This window comes from Haliotis rubra, unplaced genomic scaffold, assembly GCF_003918875.1.
Source record: "Haliotis rubra isolate DU_JTF1 unplaced genomic scaffold, ASM391887v1 Scf364, whole genome shotgun sequence".
NCBI classification, from domain to species: domain Eukaryota; kingdom Metazoa; phylum Mollusca; class Gastropoda; order Lepetellida; family Haliotidae; genus Haliotis; species Haliotis rubra.
In genome coordinates, this window is record NW_025767040.1 from 936699 (window position 1) to 958581 (window position 21883).

The 21883-nt window shown below is 40.3% G+C and overlaps 1 protein-coding gene across 3 annotated transcripts in view; it reads right to left on the reverse strand.

The window, feature by feature from the left end:
• The window catches only part of LOC124285607 (battenin-like), a 44062-nt gene extending 24598 nt beyond the window's left edge, over positions 1–19464 (reverse strand). Inside the window, exon 1 of one of the 3 annotated variants that reach the window (XM_046721871.1) lies at positions 19384–19464. Coding sequence is in view for 2 of the 3 variants with exons in the window: in XM_046721869.1 (XP_046577825.1) it covers positions 19384–19420 (37 nt within the window). In the remaining variant the exon portion in view is untranslated. Of the gene's footprint in view, positions 1–13919; positions 13948–19383 lie in introns of those variants that run through there. The other 2 variants (XM_046721869.1, XM_046721870.1) reach the window with 2 other exon arrangements.
• Between the last annotated feature and the right edge of the window lie 2419 nt (positions 19465–21883).

Sequence of the window (21883 nt, forward strand, 5' to 3'; positions counted from 1 at the left end):
TGTGATGCCTGGTCAGTGTGATGCATGCTTCAATGACTGAAAACCAGGATCACAGAGACAAGTTTGCCCTGAGTAGCAAGTTTAATGTTCTTGGCATTCTGCAGGTGATTTCTGAGTGTGGTGGCAGTCAAGAAGTGATGACATCTTGCTGAAATCATCAACCTGTCTGATAGAACGTGGTCGACCAAATGCATGCTGCTGGATACCTGATCTAAACAGGTAAGAGAGTCAGTTCATCCTAGCATTAGTCCTTCTACCTGGTCCTTGACCATGGCGTTCATAGACCAATAAAGTAGGTGAAGGAACAATGGCTTAACGACAGGTCTGAAAAGGGTTTGTAGGATTATGTTTCATCATTTCAAACAATTCTGTGTAAAGCTTGTGAAGTTGCTAGTGATAACTTGAAAAAAATGATGAAAGTACATTTTATGACAAGTAGTCTAACGAGAGAACTTCAGTCCTGGCAATAGTGTTTTTGCCAATTCCTGGTCAGCCATTACGTGCTATGTATTGTATTGATAAGAAAGTCAGTCATACTGATAATGTTGTGGTGACACCAGGCGCTTATAAAAAGACACAACTTTGTTATGTCAATATGATTAGAAAGTATCATGAAAGAACTGACAATGTACCTACTCAATATGATTAGAACGTATCATGAAAGAACTGACAATGTACCTACTCAGTATGATTGATTAGAAAGTATCATGAAAGAACTGACAATGTACCTATTCAATATGATTAGAAAGTATCATGTAAGAACTGACAATGTACCTACTCAGCATCATTAGAAAGTATCATGAAAGAACTGACAATGTACCTACTCAATATGATTAGAAAGTATCATGAAAGAACTGACAATGTACCTACTCAATATGATTAGAAAGTATCATGAAAGAACTGACAATGTACCTACTCAATATGATTAGAAAGTATCATGAAAGAACTGACAATGTACCTACTCAATATGATTAGAAAGTATCATGAAAGAACTGACAATGTACCTACTCAATATGATTAGAAAGTATCATGAAAGAACTGACAATGTACCTAATCAGTATGATTAGAAAGTATCATGAAAGAACTGACAATGTACCTAATCAATATGATTAGAAAGTATCATGAAAGAACTGACAATGTACCTTCTCAGTATGATTAGAAAGTATCATGAAAGAACTGACAATGTACCTACTCAGTATGATTAGAAAGTATCATGAAAGAACTGACAATGTACCTACTCAATATGATTAGAAAGTATCATGAAAGAACTGACAATGTACCTACTCAATATGATTAGAAAGTATCATGTAAGAACTGACAATGTACCTACTCAATATGATTAGAAAGTATCATGTAAGAACTGACAATGTAACTACTCAGTATGATTAGAAAGTATCATGAAAGAACTGACAATGTACCTACTCAGTATGATTAGAAAGTATCATGAAAGAACTGACAATGTACCTACTCAATATGATTAGAAAGTATCATGTAAGAACTGACAAAGTACCTACTCAATATGATTAGAAAGTATCATGAAAGAACTGACAATGTACCTACTCAATATGATTAGAAAGTATCATGTAAGAACTGACAATGTACCTACTCAATATGATTAGAAAGTATCATGAAAGAACTGCCAATGTAACTACTCAGTATGATTAGAAAGTATCATGAAAGAACTGACAATGTACCTAATCAGTATGATTAGAAAGTATCATGAAAGAACTGACAATATACCTACTCAATATGATTAGAAAGTATCATGAAAGAACTGACAATGTACCTACTCAGTATGATTAGAAAGTATCATGAAAGAACTGACAATGTACCTACTCAATATGATTAGAAAGTATCATGAAAGAACTGACAATGTACCTACTCAATATGATTAGAAAGTATCATGTAAGAACTGACAATGTACCTACTCAATATGATTAGAAAGTATCATGTAAGAACTGACAATGTAACTACTCAATATGATTAGAAAGTATCATGAAAGAACTGACAATGTACCTACTCAGTATGATTAGAAAGTATCATGAAAGAACTGACAATGTACCTACTCAATATGATTAGAAAGTATCATGTAAGAACTGACAATGTACCTACTCAATATGATTAGAAAGTATCATGAAAGAACTGACAATGTACCTACTCAATATGATTAGAAAGTATCATGTAAGAACTGACAATGTACCTACTCAATATGATTAGAAAGTATCATGAAAGAACTGCCAATGTAACTACTCAGTATGATTAGAAAGTATCATGAAAGAACTGACAATGTACCTAATCAGTATGATTAGAAAGTATCATGAAAGAACTGACAATATACCTACTCAATATGATTAGAAAGTATCATGAAAGAACTGACAATGTACCTATCTCAATATGATTAGAAAGTATCATGAAAGAACTGACAATGTACCTACTCAGTATGTTGCCAGTGTTGCTCCTGTAGATCATTAGATGATGTATCAGATTGTGATCCTGTGTGACTTCAAGAAGTTTGATGGTATTACTGACTTTGCTTGCCCTAAGCTACACACTTCTGACATTTTGATTAACTTACATGTTGAGCTAGGCCAGTTGCCACCTGAGCACAGATCACAGATAATTCAAGAGTTTGCTCACTTGTTTCCGGATGTGCCTGGGCACCATTCCCACTAGATGAATCCAAACAAGCTTGGAGCCATGAAGAAGGAAATTCCATACAAGCTGGACAATGACATTTTTTAACAAGCTGGACAATGACATTTTTAACACGATGTCAGAGTGACTGGAGTTCATCTTGTATTCTTGAGCCACAGACTGATGAGAGTAGTTACAGATGCTGTACTGACGTGCAATGTGTCAACACTCTTTCTAAAACTGACTCTTACCCAATATGAAGAATCAATGACTGCATCGACAGAATGGGTCAAGCCAAGTATGTCAGCAAGTTTGACATAATGAAGGGGTACTGGCAGATTCCGCTGACATAGGCCAGGGCCAGGTACAACCAGCTCAAACAAAGGTGGAATCCATTTCAAAATTCCGGTCCACCAAGTCAAGAAGGAACTCATGAGACTTCTGGCAATGACTCACTACTACCTCAGTGTCTACTGTGGCTACTATTTTCTTAGACCCATTTGTCATAAAACTAGGGCTTAAAAACCCTGGGGGTCCATTTTATAGCATTTTAATACAGAAGTGTTCAATCAACACTCTATTCTCTCTGATTTTGAAGTAATATGTTACGGTTACCGTGATTTTCTTCAGTATAGTGAGCATCCATGTATAATATGCATCCCTCTATAAGGTTACCGATTTTCTTCAGTATAGTGAGCATCCATGTATAATATGCATCCCTCTATAAGGTTACCGTATTTTCTTCAGTATAGTGAGCATCCATGTATAATATGCATCCCTCTATAAGGTTACCGTGATTTTCTTCAGTATAGTGAGCATCCATGTATAATATGCATCCCTCTATAAGGTTACCTTTTTTTCTTCAGTATAGTGAGCATCCATGTATAATATGCATCCCTCTATAAGGTTACTGTATTTTCTTCAGTATAGTGAGCATCCATGTATAATATGCATCCCTCTATAAGGTTACTGTATTTTCTTCAGTATAGTGAGCATCCATGTATAATATGCATCCCTCTATAAGGTTACTGTATTTTCTTCAGTATAGTGAGCATCCATGTATAATGCATCTCTATAAGGTTAACGTATTTTCTTCAGTATAGTGAGCATCCATGTATAATATGCATCCCTCTATAAGGTTACTGTATTTTCTTCAGTATAGTGAGCATCCATGTATAATATGCATCCCTCTATAAGGTTACCGTGATTTTCTTTCAGTATAGTGAGCATCCATGTATAATATGCATCCCTCTATAAGGTTACCGTATTTTCTTCAGTATAGTGAGCATCCATGTATAATATGCATCCCTCTATAAGGTTACCAGTATTTTCTTCTTCAGTATAGTGAGCATCCATGTATAATATGCATCCCTCTATAAGGTTACTGTATTTTCTTCAGTATAGTGAGCATCCATGTATAATATGCATCCCTCTATAAGGTTACCGTATTTTCTTCAGTATAGTGAGCATCCATGTATAATATGCATCCCTCTATAAGGTTACTGTATTTTCTTCAGTATAGTGAGCATCCATGTATAATATGCATCCCTCTATAAGGTTACTGTATTTTCTTCAGTATAGTGAGCATCCATGTATAATATGCATCTCTCTATAAGGGACTCAGTATTCTAAAGAAAACAGTTTTAAGTATGATGTGCAGACAACAACCTACATTGTATCCCTTCCTTAGTCAATGAAAAACTGAAAATATAACTAGACACATTGATTTATGATATGAACTATGTCTCCTATTTTACCTGGCATTGTTATGCAGACATAAATGCACACAGTAAATATTGAAATAGAATGGATGAAATATTTGCAGAGTGCCCTGGAGGCACACCAAAAATTATATAAATAATATTAACTATGATTCATTAATAATATTAACTATGATTCATTAAATGGAAAATGCAATAAATTTGACCAATTCAAATTATTGAAAACCAGTTTTTGCACCCATGAAACTATTTCTTAGTACCCAGTGCACTCAATCTTACAGCTTAAAATGGGCCTGCTATTTTCTATTCCAGTGCCCAAATCCCGTTTTGGATGATAACATAGTTTGTGGGTTAGCTAATGGGTCCAGGACAAATGAAAATGAACTATTCTTGCAGGGATGGGCACACTTATTTTCACAACGGCACACCAATATTATATGTCTTGTGCCCTATGGCACCCGTTCAAAAAATTAAATGAATAATACATTGTATATATGGATAGTGAGTGCAGGTGAGTGGTGTGCTAGATTCAGACTTGTGCTATATATAGACAGTTCTGGAAGGTACTACTGGGTACTCTAACCCTATGGGCTTTTCCACTATGTTCTGACCCAGGGAGTTGGAGAATCTTCTGGAGTCTTTTTCTCGGGTACATAAGTATAGAGTTAGACCACTTTGGGACCCTGTTTTTAACCATTGAAATGTTGAGTTAAACCCTGAGGGCACAGAGCCGAGGGATTTAACTCAGCATTTCAACGGTTAAAAACAGGGGCCCGAGTGGTCTAACTCTATTTAAACCATGGCCATCTTTATAGTCCGTCAACTGAACTTTTGGCACCCTGTTTTTCACAATTTACCTTTTAACCAAAAATGCCTTCAAAATGTTTTTGTGCATACGCTCTTTATATCTTATGACCTATCCAAGGTTTAAATTTCATAATTTTATGTCAATTATTAAAGCTTCTTCTTAAGAAGCCATCTTATAAAAATATGAAAAATAGAAGTAGTTATACAAGGGAGTAAAATGATACGACGGAACAGCCAACAACATGGTGTGACACGCGTGCATCTTGTTTACATTGTTACGCCAGCAAGCAAATCTACAGGGACTGTATAATCATAAATCCATTTTAAACAATTAGACTCATTGAAGTCTTTAAAGACTGGTTGCTTGATCTCTTGTATCTATATCCAAATTTGAGCAACAGCTTGCATATGGTATGCTTTGATACAATGATGTCATGGTCTTCTTTGAACAATATTTTCTTCAGTTTGCTTGACAATATGGATCGATGTAACCGGACGCATGGCGTCCCTCACAACCCTTCTATCGAATTCATCAAGCTTTGTTTTCTTTGCATGTTTTGAGACGGTCCCCGATTTAACTGCCATGTCATCGTCAGGCTCTGAAATAGTGTCATGGGAGATAACTCTTTGCAATATTCTTTTGCAGATCTTCGTGGCATTAAATGTCTTTGGGAGAAACATTCAATTAAAAAAAAAGTTGTAAACTCTTTGATGATTTGCCGGTCATCTTTGTACAACATCGCTTTTCCCTACAACCTGTGTGTTTTACGATCTTTGACATCACTTAAGCTGCTAATGTTACTACCCGCGCATGTACATATCAAGCTGACACACATTTTACAGAGTTGTTGGCTTTTCCGTCAGGTGCGTTAACCCCTCGTAAAACTCTCCACAGTTTTACAATTATTATATGACAGGTTTAAAGGCAAAATCTTTAATAATCGTTTTAAAATTACTAAAATCGATATCTTGTTAGGTCACGGTATACAATTACCATATGAACAGAACAGTGTTTTAAAATATTCAGGAGTTTTAAGTAAATTGTGAAAACAGGGTGCCAAAAGTTAAGTTGACGACTATAGATGGTATTAATTTCATTGATTATTCTGAAAATTTAAGTTAAAATAGTGATCTGCATTTTGTGTGTAGGTATGTTTTGAGTTCATGGTTGTGAACAGGCTTTCCCCATCGAAGCCACTGATGTCAGACGCTGGCGAGCATGTGTTGCATGACCTGCACGTGCATTTCGAACTACTTCAAATTCTTAACGATTAATTATTCTTGTTTCGGGCTGCTATTGGTTTCGCTTGGGCAAGTTGACAAGAGTGATTATTTGTTTTCTGAATACCTCAAGGCACGAGCATGAGTATCGCCACTTTGGTCCGAGCACATGTACAGTATGGACACACACGTATTTGACAGTGACATTGCCTCCATCTTCACAAATGGATATGTACGTTATGATGAATTCATGCAGTGATGAAGATATAGCCAGTACCTGTAAGTACCTTGAGAATACTTATGCCGGGTTGTGCAGGGTGTCCTGGCAAAGTTTCCGAAAACTGTTACAACCGACATGTTAACTCCATCATGCACAGAGACTGTTCTGTCTGACGGCAGTGTTCACCCTGTGTTAATATCTCTCTCAATATCCACTTCAAGTGAAAAAAAATCTCGTGAAAATGTAAATTATCCCGAATAAAACTTTATCGCAAATTACTTGTTTGTTGTTTGGAAAGTAGTTCCGACCCGGGGTTTAACTGGTTTGGTGGTCAGTTAAACCCCGGTCTGAAACAAAGGAGCCATGGTTTAAGGGGAGATCACTCTTATCTCTCATCTCCCATTAAATCTCAAGTTGCAGGATGACCAGCAAGTGTGTAGGTATCATTCTTAACCTGGATACTCAGCCAATTTTGGAAATTTGTGGCATTGAGGTGAATATGACCATCTGTGTATGTATTGTTATAATCACTACATTAGAAGGCCTTTGAAATGATACTGCCACTCTATTTTTCACTGCCACGGTGATACCATTGTAGTGATTTGTATTGATTTGTGAACTTTATATTCGAATACAGTTAATCATATCCCGTCTCGTTGTAGTTTGCTGGTTTCACACTAGGTTCTTTTAGTTTTATGGAATCAACACGTAACACGTACACTTTTGATTGAAGGTCACATTTGTTTCTCACTAAGGATGTAGAGAATAATTTCAAACTGGATTTATATCCTAGACACTAACAATTACACTGCTACAGTCTGACACACGTACATGGAAAAAATATAAAAGTCTGAACAATGCAGATAAATGTGAAACTCAATATACACATGATCAGACAAGTGAGACAGTGATATAACAAGGCCGGACAATAGTGACTGACAGCAAACATGATCTGTAAGACCTGTAAGGGATCACACTGTGGTAGAGTCATCGTGATCCCCAGGTTCAGGGACTCAGTGAACCCTGTAATGGATCACACTGTGGTAGAGTCATCGTGATCCCTGGCATCAGGGACTCAGTAAACCCTGTAAGGGATCACACTGTGGTAGAGTCATCGTGATCCCTGGCATCAGGGACTCAGTAAACCCTGTAAGGTATCACACTGTGGTAGAATCATCGTGATCCCTGGCATCAAGGACTCAGTGAACCCTGTAAGGGATCACACTGTGGTAGAATCATCGTGATCCCTGGCATCAGGGACTCAGTGAACCCTATAAGAGATCACACTGTGGTAGAATCATCGTGATCCCTGCATCAGGGACTCAGTGAACCCTGTAAGGGATCACACTGTGGTAGAATCATCGTGAACCCTGGCATCAGGGATTCAGTAAACCCTGTAAGGGATCACACTGTGGTAGAATCATCGTGATCCCTGGCATCAAGGACTCAGTGAACCCTGTAAGGGATCACACTGTGGTAGAATCATCGTGATCCCTGGCATCAGGGACTCAGTGAACCCTGTAAGGGATCACACTGTGGTAGAGTCATTGTGATCCCTGGCATCAGGGACTCAGTAAACCCTGTAAGGGATCACACTGTGGTAGAATCATCGTGATCCCTGGCATCAAGGACTCAGTGAACCCTGTAAGAGATCACACTGTGGTGGAGTCATCGTGATCCCTGGCATCAGGGACTCAGTAAACCCTGTAAGGGATCACACTGTGGTAGAATCATCGTGATCCCTGGCATCAAGGACTCAGTGAACCCTGTAAGGGATCACACTGTGGTAGAATCATCGTGATCCCTGCATCAAGGACTCAGTGAACCCTGTAAGGGATCACACTGTGGTAGAGTCATCGTGATCCCTGGCATCAGGGACTCAGTAAACCCTGTAAGGGATCACACTGTGGTAGAATCATCGTGATCCCTGGCATCAGGGACTCCAGTGAACCCTGTAAGGGATCACACTGTGGTAGAATCATCATGATCCCCTGCATCAGGGACTCCAGTGAACCCTGTAAGGGATCACACTGTGGTAGAATCATCATGATCCCTGCATCAGGGACTCAGTAAACCCTGTAAGAGATCACACTGTGGTAGAATCATCGTGAACCCTGCATCAGGGACTCAGTGAACCCTGTAAGGGATCACACTGTGGTAGAATCATCGTGATCCCTGGCATCAGGGACTCAGTGAACCCTGTAAGGGATCACACTGTGGTAGAATCATCGTGATCCCTGGCATCAAGGACTCCAGTGAACCCTGTAAGAGATCACACTGTGGTGGAGTCATCGTGATCCCTGGCATCAGGGACTCAGTAAAACCCTGTAAGGGATCACACTGTGGTAGAATCATCGTGATCCCTGGCATCAAGGACTCAGTGAACCCTGTAAGGGATCACACTGTGGTAGAATCATCGCGGATCCCTGCATCAAGGACTCAGTGAACCCTGTAAGGGATCACACTGTGGTAGAGTCATCGTGATCCCTGGCATCAGGGACTCAGTAAACCCTGTAAGGGATCACACTGTGGTAGAATCATCGTGATCCCTGGCATCAGGGACTCAGTGAACCCTGTAAGGGATCACACTGTGGTAGAATCATCATGATCCCTGCATCAGGGACTCAGTGAACCCTGTAAGGGATCACACTGTGGTAGAATCATCGCGATCCCTGGCATCAGGACTCAGTGAACCCTATAAGAGATCACACTGTGGTAGAATCATCATGATCCCTGCATCAGGGACTCAGTAAACCCTGTAAGAGATCACACTGTGGTAGAATCATCGTGAACCCTGCATCAGGGACTCAGTGAACCCTGTAAGGGATCACACTGTGGTAGAATCATCGCGATCCCTGGCATCAGGGACTCAGTAAACCCTATCAGAGATCACACTGTGGTAGAATCATCGTGATCCTGCATCAGGGACTCAGTAAAACCCTATCAGAGATCACACTGTGGTAGAATCATCGTGATCCCTGCATCAGGGACTCAGTGAACCCTGTAAGGGATCACACTGTGGTAGAATCATCGTGATCCCTGGCATCAGGGACTCAGTGAACCCTATAAGAGATCACACTGTGGTAGAATCATCGCGGATCCCTGCATCAGGGACTCAGTGAACCCTGTAAGGGATCACACTGTGGTAGAATCATCGCGGAACCCTGGCATCAGGGATTCAGTAAACCCTCTAAGGGATCACACTGTGGTAGAATCATCGTGATCCCTGGCATCAAGGACTCAGTGAACCCTGTAAGGGATCACACTGTGGTAGAATCATCGTGATCCCTGGCATCAGGGACTCAGTGAACCCTGTAAGGGATCACACTGTGGTAGAGTCATTGTGATCCCTGGCATCAGGGACTCAGTAAAACCCTGTAAGGATCACACTGTGGTAGAATCATCGATCCCTGGCATCAAGGACTCAGTGAACCCTGTAAGAGATCACACTGTGGTGGAGTCATCGTGATCCCTGGCATCAGGGACTCAGTAAACCCTGTAAGGGATCACACTGTGGTAGAATCATCGCGGATCCCTGGCATCAAGGACTCAGTGAACCCTGTAAGGGATCACACTGTGGTAGAATCATCGTGATCCCTGCATCAAGGACTCAGTGAACCCTGTAAGGGATCACACTGTGGTAGAATCATCGTGATCCCTGGCATCAGGGACTCAGTGAACCCTGTAAGGGATCACACTGTGGTAGAATCATCGTGATCCCCGGCATCAGGGACTCAGTGAACCCTGTAAGGGATCACACTGTGGTAGAATCATTGTGATCCCTGGCATCAGGACTCAGTAAACCCTGTAAGGATCACACTGAGGTAGAATCATCGTGATCCCTGGCATCAAGGACTCCAGTGAACCCTGTAAGAGATCACACTGTGGTGGAGTCATCGTGATCCCTGGCATCAGGGACTCAGTAAAACCCTGTAAGGGATCACACTGTGGTAGAATCATCATCGTGATCCCTGGCATCAAGGACTCAGTGAACCCTGTAAGGGATCACACTGTGGTAGAATCATCGATCCCTGCATCAAGGACTCAGTGAACCCTGTAAGGGATCACACTGTGGTAGAGTCATCGTGATCCCTGGCATCAGGGACTCCAGTAAACCCTGTAAGGGATCACACTGTGGTAGAATCATCGCGGATCCCTGGCATCAGGGACTCAGTGAACCCTGTAAAGGGATCACACTGTGGTAGAATCATCATGATCCCTGCATCAGGGACTCCAGTGAACCCTGTAAGGGATCACACTGTGGTAGAATCATCATGATCCCTGCATCAGGGACTCAGTAAACCCTGTAAGAGATCACACTGTGGTAGAGTCATCGCGGATCCCTGGCATCAGGGACTCAGTAAACCCTGTAAGGGATCACACTGTGGTAGAATCATCGTGATCCCTGGCATCAGGGACTCAGTGAACCCTGTAAGGGATCACACTGTGGTAGAATCATCATGATCCCTGCATCAGGGACTCAGTGAACCCTGTAAGGGATCACACTGTGGTAGAATCATCGTGATCCCTGGCATCAGGGACTCAGTGAACCCTGTAAGGGATCACACTGTGGTAGAATCATCGTGATCCCTGGCATCAGGGACTCAGTGAACCCTATAAGAGATCACACTGTGGTAGAATCATCATGATCCCTGCATCAGGGACTCAGTAAACCCTGTAAGAGATCACACTGTGGTAGAATCATCGTGAACCCTGCATCAGGGACTCAGTGAACCCTGTAAGGGATCACACTGTGGTAGAATCATCGTGATCCCTGGCATCAGGGACTCAGTAAACCCTATCAGAGATCACACTGTGGTAGAATCATCGTGATCCCTGCATCAGGGACTCAGTAAACCCTATCAGAGATCACACTGTGGTAGAATCATCGTGATCCCTGCATCAGGGACTCAGTGAACCCTGTAAGGGATCACACTGTGGTAGAATCATCGTGATCCCTGGCATCAGGGACTCAGTAAACCCTATCAGAGATCACACTGTGGTAGAATCATCATGATCCCTGCATCAGGGACTCAGTAAACCCTATCAGAGATCACACTGTGGTAGAATCATCGTGATCCCCTGCATCAGGGACTCAGTGAACCCTGTAAGGGATCACACTGTGGTAGAATCATCGTGATCCCTGGCATCAGGGACTCAGTAAACCCTATCAGAGATCACACTGTGGTAGAATCATCGTGATCCCTGCATCAGGGACTCAGTAAACCCTGTAAGGGATCACACTGTGGTAGAATCATCGTGATCCCTGGCATCAGGGACTCAGTGAACCCTGTAAGGGATCACACTGTGGTAGAATCATCGTGATCCCTGGCATCAGGGACTCAGTAAACCCTATCAGAGATCACACTGTGGTAGAATCATCGTGATCCCCTGCATCAGGGACTCAGTAAACCCTGTAAGAGATCACACTGTGGTAGAATCATCGTGATCCCTGGCATCAGGGACTCAGTAAACCCTGTAAGGGATCACACTGTGGTAGAATCATCGTGAACCCTGGCATCAGGGACTCAGTAAACCCTGTAAGGGATCACACTGTGGTAGAATCATCGTGATCCCTGCATCAGGGACTCAGTGAACCCTGTAAGGGATCACACTGTGGTAGAATCATCGTGAACCCTGGCATCAGGGACTCAGTGAACCCTGTAAGGGATCACACTGTGGTAGAATCATCGTGATCCCTGGCATCAGGGACTCAGTAAACCCTATAAGAGATCACACTGTGGTAGAATCATCATGATCCCTGCATCAGGGACTCAGTAAACCCTGTAAGAGATCACACTGTGGTAGAATCATCGTGAACCCTGCATCAGGGACTCAGTGAACCCTGTAAGGGATCACACTGTGGTAGAATCATCGTGATCCCTGGCATCAGGGACTCAGTAAACCCTATCAGAGATCACACTGTGGTAGAATCATCGTGATCCCTGCATCAGGGACTCAGTAAACCCTATCAGAGATCACACTGTGGTAGAATCATCGTGATCCCTGCATCAGGGACTCAGTGAACCCTGTAAGGGATCACACTGTGGTAGAATCATCGTGATCCCTGGCATCAGGGACTCAGTAAACCCTATCAGAGATCACACTGTGGTAGAATCATCATGATCCCTGCATCAGGGACTCAGTAAACCCTATCAGAGATCACACTGTGGTAGAATCATCGTGATCCCTGCATCAGGGACTCAGTGAACCCTGTAAGGGATCACACTGTGGTAGAATCATCGTGAACCCTGGCATCAGGGACTCAGTTAACCCTATAAGAGATCACACTGTGGTAGAATCATCGTGAACCCTGCATCAGGGACTCAGTAAACCCTGTAAGGGATCACACTGTGGTAGAATCATCGTGATCCCTGCATCAGGGACTCAGTGAACCCTGTAAGGGATCACACTGTGGTAGAATCATCGTGAACCCTGGCATCAGGGACTCAGTGAACCCTGTAAGGGATCACACTGTGGTAGAATCATCGTGATCCCTGGCATCAGGGACTCAGTAAACCCTATCAGAGATCACACTGTGGTAGAATCATCATGATCCCTGCATCAGGGACTCAGTAAACCCTATCAGAGATCACACTGTGGTAGAGTCATCATGATCCCTGCATCAGGGACTCAGTAAACCCTGTAAGGGATCACACTGTGGTAGAATCATCGTGAACCCTGCATCAGGGACTCAGTAAACCCTGTAAGGGATCACACTGTGGTAGAATCATCGTGATCCCTGGCATCAGGGACTCAGTGAACCCTGTAAGGGATCACACTGTGGTAGAATCATCGTGATCCCTGCATCAGGGACTCAGTGAACCCTGTAAGGGATCACACTGTGGTAGAGTCATCGTGATCCCTGGCATCAGGGACTCAGTAAACCCTGTAAGGGATCACACTGGGGTAGAATCATCGTGATCCCTGGCATCAAGGACTCAGTTAACCCTATAAGAGATCACACTGTGGTAGAATCATCGTGATCCCTGCATCAGGGACTCAGTGAACCCTGTAAGGGATCACACTGTGGTAGAGTCATCGTGATCCCTGGCATCAGGGATTCAGTAAACCCTGTAAGGGATCACACTGTGGTAGAATCATCGTGATCCCTGGCATCAAGGACTCAGTGAACCCTATAAGAGATCACACTGTGGTAGAATCATCGTGATCCCTGCATCAGGGACTCAGTGAACCCTGTAAGGGATCACACTGTGGTAGAATCATCGTGACCCTCAGTTTCGGGGAGTCAGTGAACCCTGTAAGCAGGAGTTGACAACATGTATGTAATCAATAGCACTTTAGTCAGCACCTACCTGGTGTGTTCATCGAGGTATACATATTGAACACAGCTACTGATACATTCCACAACCCGAGACAGCGACACGGTGTGAGTTGAGCGCTGCCATCATGCCTCCTGTTGTCATTATAACATGGCAGGTGAAGCACTTGTTACAATAAACTTACAAGCAGGTGGTGAATAAACACATTGCCCCAAGCATGAACAGCCTCGTGACTAAACGGTCTACTGGATCTGCAATGCATTACTCGAAGTATTGCTTCCTCCCATTCCATGCAAATGATACAAGCAGGGCAATATAATTATCATTGTAAAATAATAGGGCTGGGACGATACAGTATGTCACGATACAATACATATCGCGATATTTTACCTGTGATACAATACGTATCACGCTACATACACCTTGAAAGAATGACACGGTATCAAGATTTAAAATGATTTATTTCAAGGTATTTGTGTTTAACAAGAACACTATTGTAATAAACAACAAGTAAGTAAGTAACTCCATCATACTTGCGCATTTTTCTCTAAATAAGTACTGTAAAATATTTAAGATAATACTGTTTTGAAAAAAAGTTGTGCATCGTTTTGTATTGATACACCAGTTGACGATACGATACAAAACCTTAGACATACATAGCATAATGGCCAATTATTTTACTACAGTATGTCATGTTACATTTTAAAATACTATTTTATGTATGATGTATTTTATGTTCTAAGTGTCTCATAGGCCAGTCTGGCCGGACACATAATTATGTGTGTGACACTATTATAAAATAATTTTCTTCTTCTTCTTCTTCTTCTTCTACGATAGCTGTATCAAACTTAAACATGTTAAATGTATCACGATGCATCGATGCATCGGTGAATCGTCCCAGCCCTATAAAATAATAGACCTCTCTCCAGCCATTGGGTACCTTAATTGTACCATTCACAACAACTTTAACACATATGGCAATAAAGAGATACAGTATGACATTCAGTGACAGATGTGTGACATAAAGTGACAGACAGATGTGTGACATACAGTGACAGAAGTGTGTGACATATGTGTGGCATACAGTGACAGAGGTGTGACATACAGAGACAAAACAGGTGTGACAAATGTGTGACATACAGTGACAGCCAGGTGTGACAGATGTGTGACATACAGTGACAGACATAGGTGTGACAGACAGATGTGAGAGACAGATGTACGACAGACAGTGACAGATGTGTGACAGACAGTGACAGAGGTATGACAGATGTGTGACATACAGTGACAGACAGAGGTGTGACAGACAGATGTGTGACAGACATAAGTGTGACAGACAGATGTACGACAGACAGAGGTATGACAGATGTGTGACATACAGTGACAGACAGAGGTGTGACAGATGTGTGACATACAGTGACAGACAGGTGTGACAGATGTGTGACATACAGTGACAGACAGAGGTGTGACAAATGTGTGACATACAGTGACAGACAGAGGTGTTACAGATGTGACAGACAGAGGTGTGACAGATGTGTGACATACAGTGACAGACAGAGGTGTGACAGATGTGTGACATACAGTGACAGATGCATGACATACAGTGACAGATGTGACATACAGTGACAGACAGATGCGTGACATACAGTGACAGATGTGACATACAGTGACAGAGGTGTGACATACAGTGACAGACAGATGCGTGACATACAGTGACAGATGTGCGACAGACAGTGACTGATATCTGACAAACAGATATGTGTATACAGATACAATTAAATGTAAAATAGATCTGGCAGAAGTTACTGAAAGCTCATTTGGAGAATAAAAGAACAAATAAGATATAATCTTTTTCATATAGAATGGTAATTCATTTGTTAACATTTAAGAGTAGATTCTGTAGCTCCCTGTCACATAAAGACACATAATATTGTAGTATAGTAATGGAGCTTCAGTTAAACAGTCCAAGATACTAATACCCATGTTTGTGCTCTCAGACCACAGATAATACAATGTTATTTGGAGAGATATAGAGTCTGTACTCTTACAAAGACAGAATGCTACCCCTGTACTACTCAATACAATAATTTCAAAACATTGTGCTCTCAATATCTAGATTGTTACAATCAATTATTGTAATCAATCATGCACTGTTTTTATAATTATACTTACATAATTATGATTGTAATTAAAACCTGAAAACACAATAAAGCTGCCACCTGTGACCTGAATGTGTTAATTGAATTGATCCATGTGACCAATGATGCTGCTAGAGCTACATCAGGTGAGTCACAGCTGTGTGAAGCAAGCAGAGATCACTTAAACAACAGGGATTTCCTGCAGTTGTTACCATGGTTACCATTCCACAAGTCTAAATACTGCATCAACAAAAAGAAGCTAACTAAGGGTTAAATGTAAGAGAGGTCAAATGGCCCAAAATGCAGACCACTCAAAACACATACTAGCTTCATATCAAATGTCTCAATGTGGGTACCTGCGGACGGCTTTTAAAACTGAATATAAAGTTAGATGTTTGAATGTTTGAGGGAGGGTAAACGTTTGTTACAACTAATTTTTAGGGCAATACACCTGATGACTACTATTAACAATAATGTGTGTACTTATATTGAGCTAACATCGACACACAAGGTGTATGTTTAATGTGTGTACTTATATTGAGCTAACATCGACACACAAGGTGTATGTTTAATGTGTGTACTTATATTGAGCTAACATCGACACACAATGTGTATGTTTAATGTGTGTACTTATATTGAGCTAACATCGACACACAAGGTGTATGTTTAATGTGTGTACTTATATTGAGCTAACATCGACACACAAGGTGTATGTTTAATGTGTGTACTTATATTGAGCTAACATCAACACACAAGGTGTATGTTTAATGTGTGTACTTATATTGAGCTAACAACATCTAACACACAAGGTGTATGTTTAATGTGTGTACTTATATTGAGCTAACATCGATAATAATAAGGTGTATGTTTAATGTGTGTACTTATATTGAGCTAACATCGCTAACATCAATACACAAGCATGTGTATGTTTAATGTGTGTACTTATATTGAGCTAACATCGACACACAAGGTGCGCTAACATGTTTAATGTGTGTACTTATATTGAGCTAACATCTTATATTGAGACACACAAGGTGTATGTTTAATGTGTGTACTTATATTGAGCTAACATCGACACACAAGGTGTATGTTTAATGTGTGTACTTATATTGAGCTAACATAACAAGGTGTATGTTTAATGTGTGTACTTATATTGAGCTAACATCGACACACAAGGTGTATGTTTAATGTGTGTACTTATATTGAGCTAACACGACACACAAGGACACAATATTGTGTACTTATGTTTAAATGTGTGTAGGTTTATATTGTGTGTACTTATATTGAGCTAACATCGACACACAAGGTGTATGTTTAATGTGTGTACTTATATTGAGCTAACATCGACACACAAGGTGTATGTTTAATGTGTGTACTTATATTGAGCTAACATGTATGTTTAACACTTATACAAGGTGTATGTTTAATGTGTGTACTTATATTGAGCTAACATCGACACACAAGGTGTATGTTTAATGTGAGCTTATATTGAGCTAACAACACATAAGGTGTATGTTTAATGTGTGTACTTATATTGAGCTAACATCAACACACACAAGGTGTATGTTTAATGTGTGTACTTATATTGAGCTAACATCGACACACAACAAGGTTTAATGTGTGTACTTATATTGAGCTAACATCGACACACAAGGTGTATGTTTAATGTGTGTACTTATATTGAGCTAACATCGACACACAAGGTGTATGTTTAATGTGTGTACTTATATTGAGCTAACATCGACACACAAGGTGTATGTTTAATGTGTGTACTTATATTGAGCTAACATCAACACACAAGGTGTATGTTTAATGTGTGTACTTATAGCTAACATCATCGACACACAAGGTGTATGTTTAATGTGTGTACTTATATTGAGCTAACATCGACACACAAGGTGTATGTTTAATGTGTGTACTTATATTGAGCTAACATCGACACACAAGGTGTATGTTTAATGTGTGTACTTGTATTGAGCTAACATCAACACACAAGGTGTATGTTTAATGTGTGTACTTATATTGAGCTAACATCGACACACAAGGTGTATGTTTAATGTGTGTACTTATATTGAGCTAACATCGACACACAAGGTGTATGTTTAATGTGTGTACTTATATTGAGCTAACATCGACACACAAGGTGTATGTTTAATGTGTGTACTTGTATTGAGCTAACATCAACACACAAGGTGTATGTTTAATGTGTGTACTTATATTGAGCTAACATCGACACACAAGGTGTATGTTTAATGTGTGTACTTATATTGAGCTAACATCGACACACAAGGTGTATGTTTAATGTGTGTACTTGTATTGAGCTAACATCAACACACAAGGTGTATGTTTAATGCGCTAACATATCACCCAGGTCAGTGGATCAGTGTACACTACAACCAAAGCTGCCTGTGAGGTGCGGGAAGGTTAACTGTTACATGATCATCTCATCCCACCAGATACTCTTTGACTGCTGGCTGAACACAGGAATTGATAACTGTAATACTATTTCTTGATGCTGTAATCAGCACCGTGGTGTGATGATTTCCTCATGAAAATTAACACCAGCCAAATAAACAAAAACAAATAACAAGAAAGAAACAAATAACAATGTCATCAGAGATAACATGACAGGTGTGAATAACAATGTCATCAGAGATAACATGACAGGTGTGAATAACAATGTCATCAGAGATAACATGACAGGTGTGAATAACAAAGTCATCAGAGATAACATGACAGGTGTGAATAACAATGTCATCAGAGATAACATGACAGGTGTGAATAACAATGTCATCAGAGATAACATGACAGGTGTGAATAACAATGTGTTATCTTTACAGTAATTTATTCATAAATATGATAGAGTTTCGGTTGTTTTGTTTCAACAAGATTTTTTGCAGGTTCCTTTGAAATCCTGGAAAACATCAGAAACATATTTTTGTCAACGCCAGGTCATAATGCATCAAATACATATTTCCATCTAAATATTTAAGATTTCAAATATCCAACCAAATAATTAAAAATGCATATAATAACTCAGTACGTATCTGTATTAAAAATGTTTATTTCGCGAGTTAAATGTTTTGTGAACGAGTTGACCGTATGATGTTCTTTCGGATGCTTGTGTAAGCGACTTTGTTGTGTTGGGAATTCATCTACAGTCAACCTAGCCCATAAGGGATAAAATAGTTTATGGCTACTATCTCCTGGAGCGTATATTTCACGTGAGTTATGTCGTAGTCTTGCCAATATGAAAAAATACTTCCGCATATGTCAGTGGTAGTGGCCAGGAAATGGGAAGATGGCAGAATAATCAAAAATGGTTTCATAAATTGTTATAAATATGAGATATATGAACTTACAGTCGCTGTACTTGTACACTTTATCCATGTATGACATGATGTTTACGAAACGAGAACTGGCTAAAGTAACGGGAGACAACTCTCACACAGATCGTTTGCGTTCCAGTAAAAAACCCGATAAAACACACACACACACACACACACATACGCGCTCGCACGCTCGTATTACCAGGGAGACTATATAAGGTAGAGTTGTAGAGTATCCCTGATATTACTGAATTGTTTGTTCGTACGTTACCAATATGTATAGAGTACTTGTTTCCATAAACATGTTTGTGTGCTAAGAAAGTGCATTAAGTTTATTGTCGGGTGTTGATAGAAACAGTTTGTCCGTAAAACATCTACTGTAGCTGTGAAACAAACAACAAAGAAACGTGCTGTAATTAACAATTTTATTATATTCTTAAGGGTGAAATACTGTAAACATTGGTGAACATAAAAATGCTATTTTCACTGAGAAGAATAACATGTTATTTCACTGAGTAGAATATCGCTTTTGCTGGATCTACTTTCTAATTAAAGAGTTATGCAGACTTACTCGATGTCTCGATCATTTATAAACAATTATCAAAATGTAATTAAAAAAATATTTTGTTAATGTTGTCAAATAATATGTATATTTCATCTCGTGGTCTGACAAAGCTGATATGTTCACAACTCGCCGCTCGTGTTATTTGACAACATTAACAAAATATCCTGTATGTATTCTACTATAAACTACGTTCCCCAATCAGTACAGAGGTGTCACTCAGTACAAAACTGTATAGCAATACAGAATCAAAGATAATATAATACAAGACCGTCATTGTACCAACAAAGACAAGGATGGTAGTATTCGCGTCTCAGCAACAGTAAAATTGTCCTGGGCATGATGATCAAACAAACAGCTGGCCTTATAGAACTTGAGATGTAATGTGAGATGAGAGGCAGGATATAACTCCTGTTATTTACCTAACACATAGATAACAGTATCTATGTGTTTTGTCGATAAATATACAACTCATTAGCTCTTTTGCACAAACGCCGTGAATATCGTAAAGCTAAATGATTTAATTAACGCAATGGAATTTAGAGATATACAACACATCGCAAAACAACATAGGTAAAAAATCAGTCCACCATCCTAGTGGAGTAATAATATACTCTGTAAAAAAGAAACGCAAAACCTTTTTTCTAAATGTATACTTTATGTTTAATCTAAATAATCAACATATCATAATGATTGTAAAACAAATGGCACAAGTCAGTGTCACTGACCGAAGTTCACCATGGCACACATAAAACCATCGACTGTCGAGGTGAAGGTCATCTGTTCTCATCATCTTGTATGGCCTCCATGAGAGCCCAGAACTGCCTTGCATCGCAGCCCAATGGAACCAATCACATTATCACAAATGTTGCCTGTGGAATGTTCACCCAGTCCTCCTGCAGTGCTTGTGCCAACTATTGGAGGTTCTGTGGCTGATGCTGACGTGATCACAGACGTAGATCAAGAGCATCCGATATATAATTATGTTTGATGTGGTTTAGATCTGGAGACCTTGAGGGCAATGGTAGAGCTTGGATGTTGTGGTTCCTCAAAAAGGCGGTTGTCAGTCGGTGTTGTAGTCCTGAAAAGTGACGTTTGATTGTTGCATTATAGGAGTTACGTAGTGCCGTACGTTAAATTGCCCAAGACGTGGGCCAAGTCTGTTCTACCGGAAAATTCAGCCCACATCATTACACCATCGCCACCAAACCTGTCTACTTCCTGTATGTAGTTTCGAGCAGAACGTTCACCACGACGTCTGTAAACATGGCGTCTTCAGACTATATGGTGAAGTAAAAAACAACGTTACGTGTCACTAAACCAAAGACGTCTCCATCACTGTTATGGCCATACTCTGTGTCCTTCAACATCGCAGCCGACGATGGTGATCAGTCAGAACTGTGAGGGCATACGATTGAAAACCCATTAAACTGTGAATACATACAAATGAAACAAGCCCAACAAATTATGTTGCACGTTCATTCCATGCTGCCGTGTTTGGCCGCCACGTGGTTGTGTTATTGTGTTTCCCCTACTTTTCGATATACTTTGGCCGTACTTTAATTAGTGTACCCGCACCAATTACTCCCAATGCATGCAGAGATGACAAATTCAAAGTTTGTAATCATTTCTTGGTTGTTGAAAATATGCAATTTCCAATTGTTCTACTTTTGCAACACACGTACCTATTGTCGACAATTCACCTGAATGCTATACAAGATACTCATATGCTAAACAATATACCTGTATGCTAGACAATATACCTGTATCAACAATACCACAGTGAATGCACTGCAGTAGTTGCAGGTCGCATCTGTTTACAGAAACAATATTTATTATAACACTTCTCATTGTTTTCATATTACGTGTCAAGTGAACCATGCGTGCAAATGAGTATTTCACACACGCCATGCAGGCAGAGATTATTACCAGACAATGATCCGGCGGTTTGTGTTTTGCATACTTCAATTG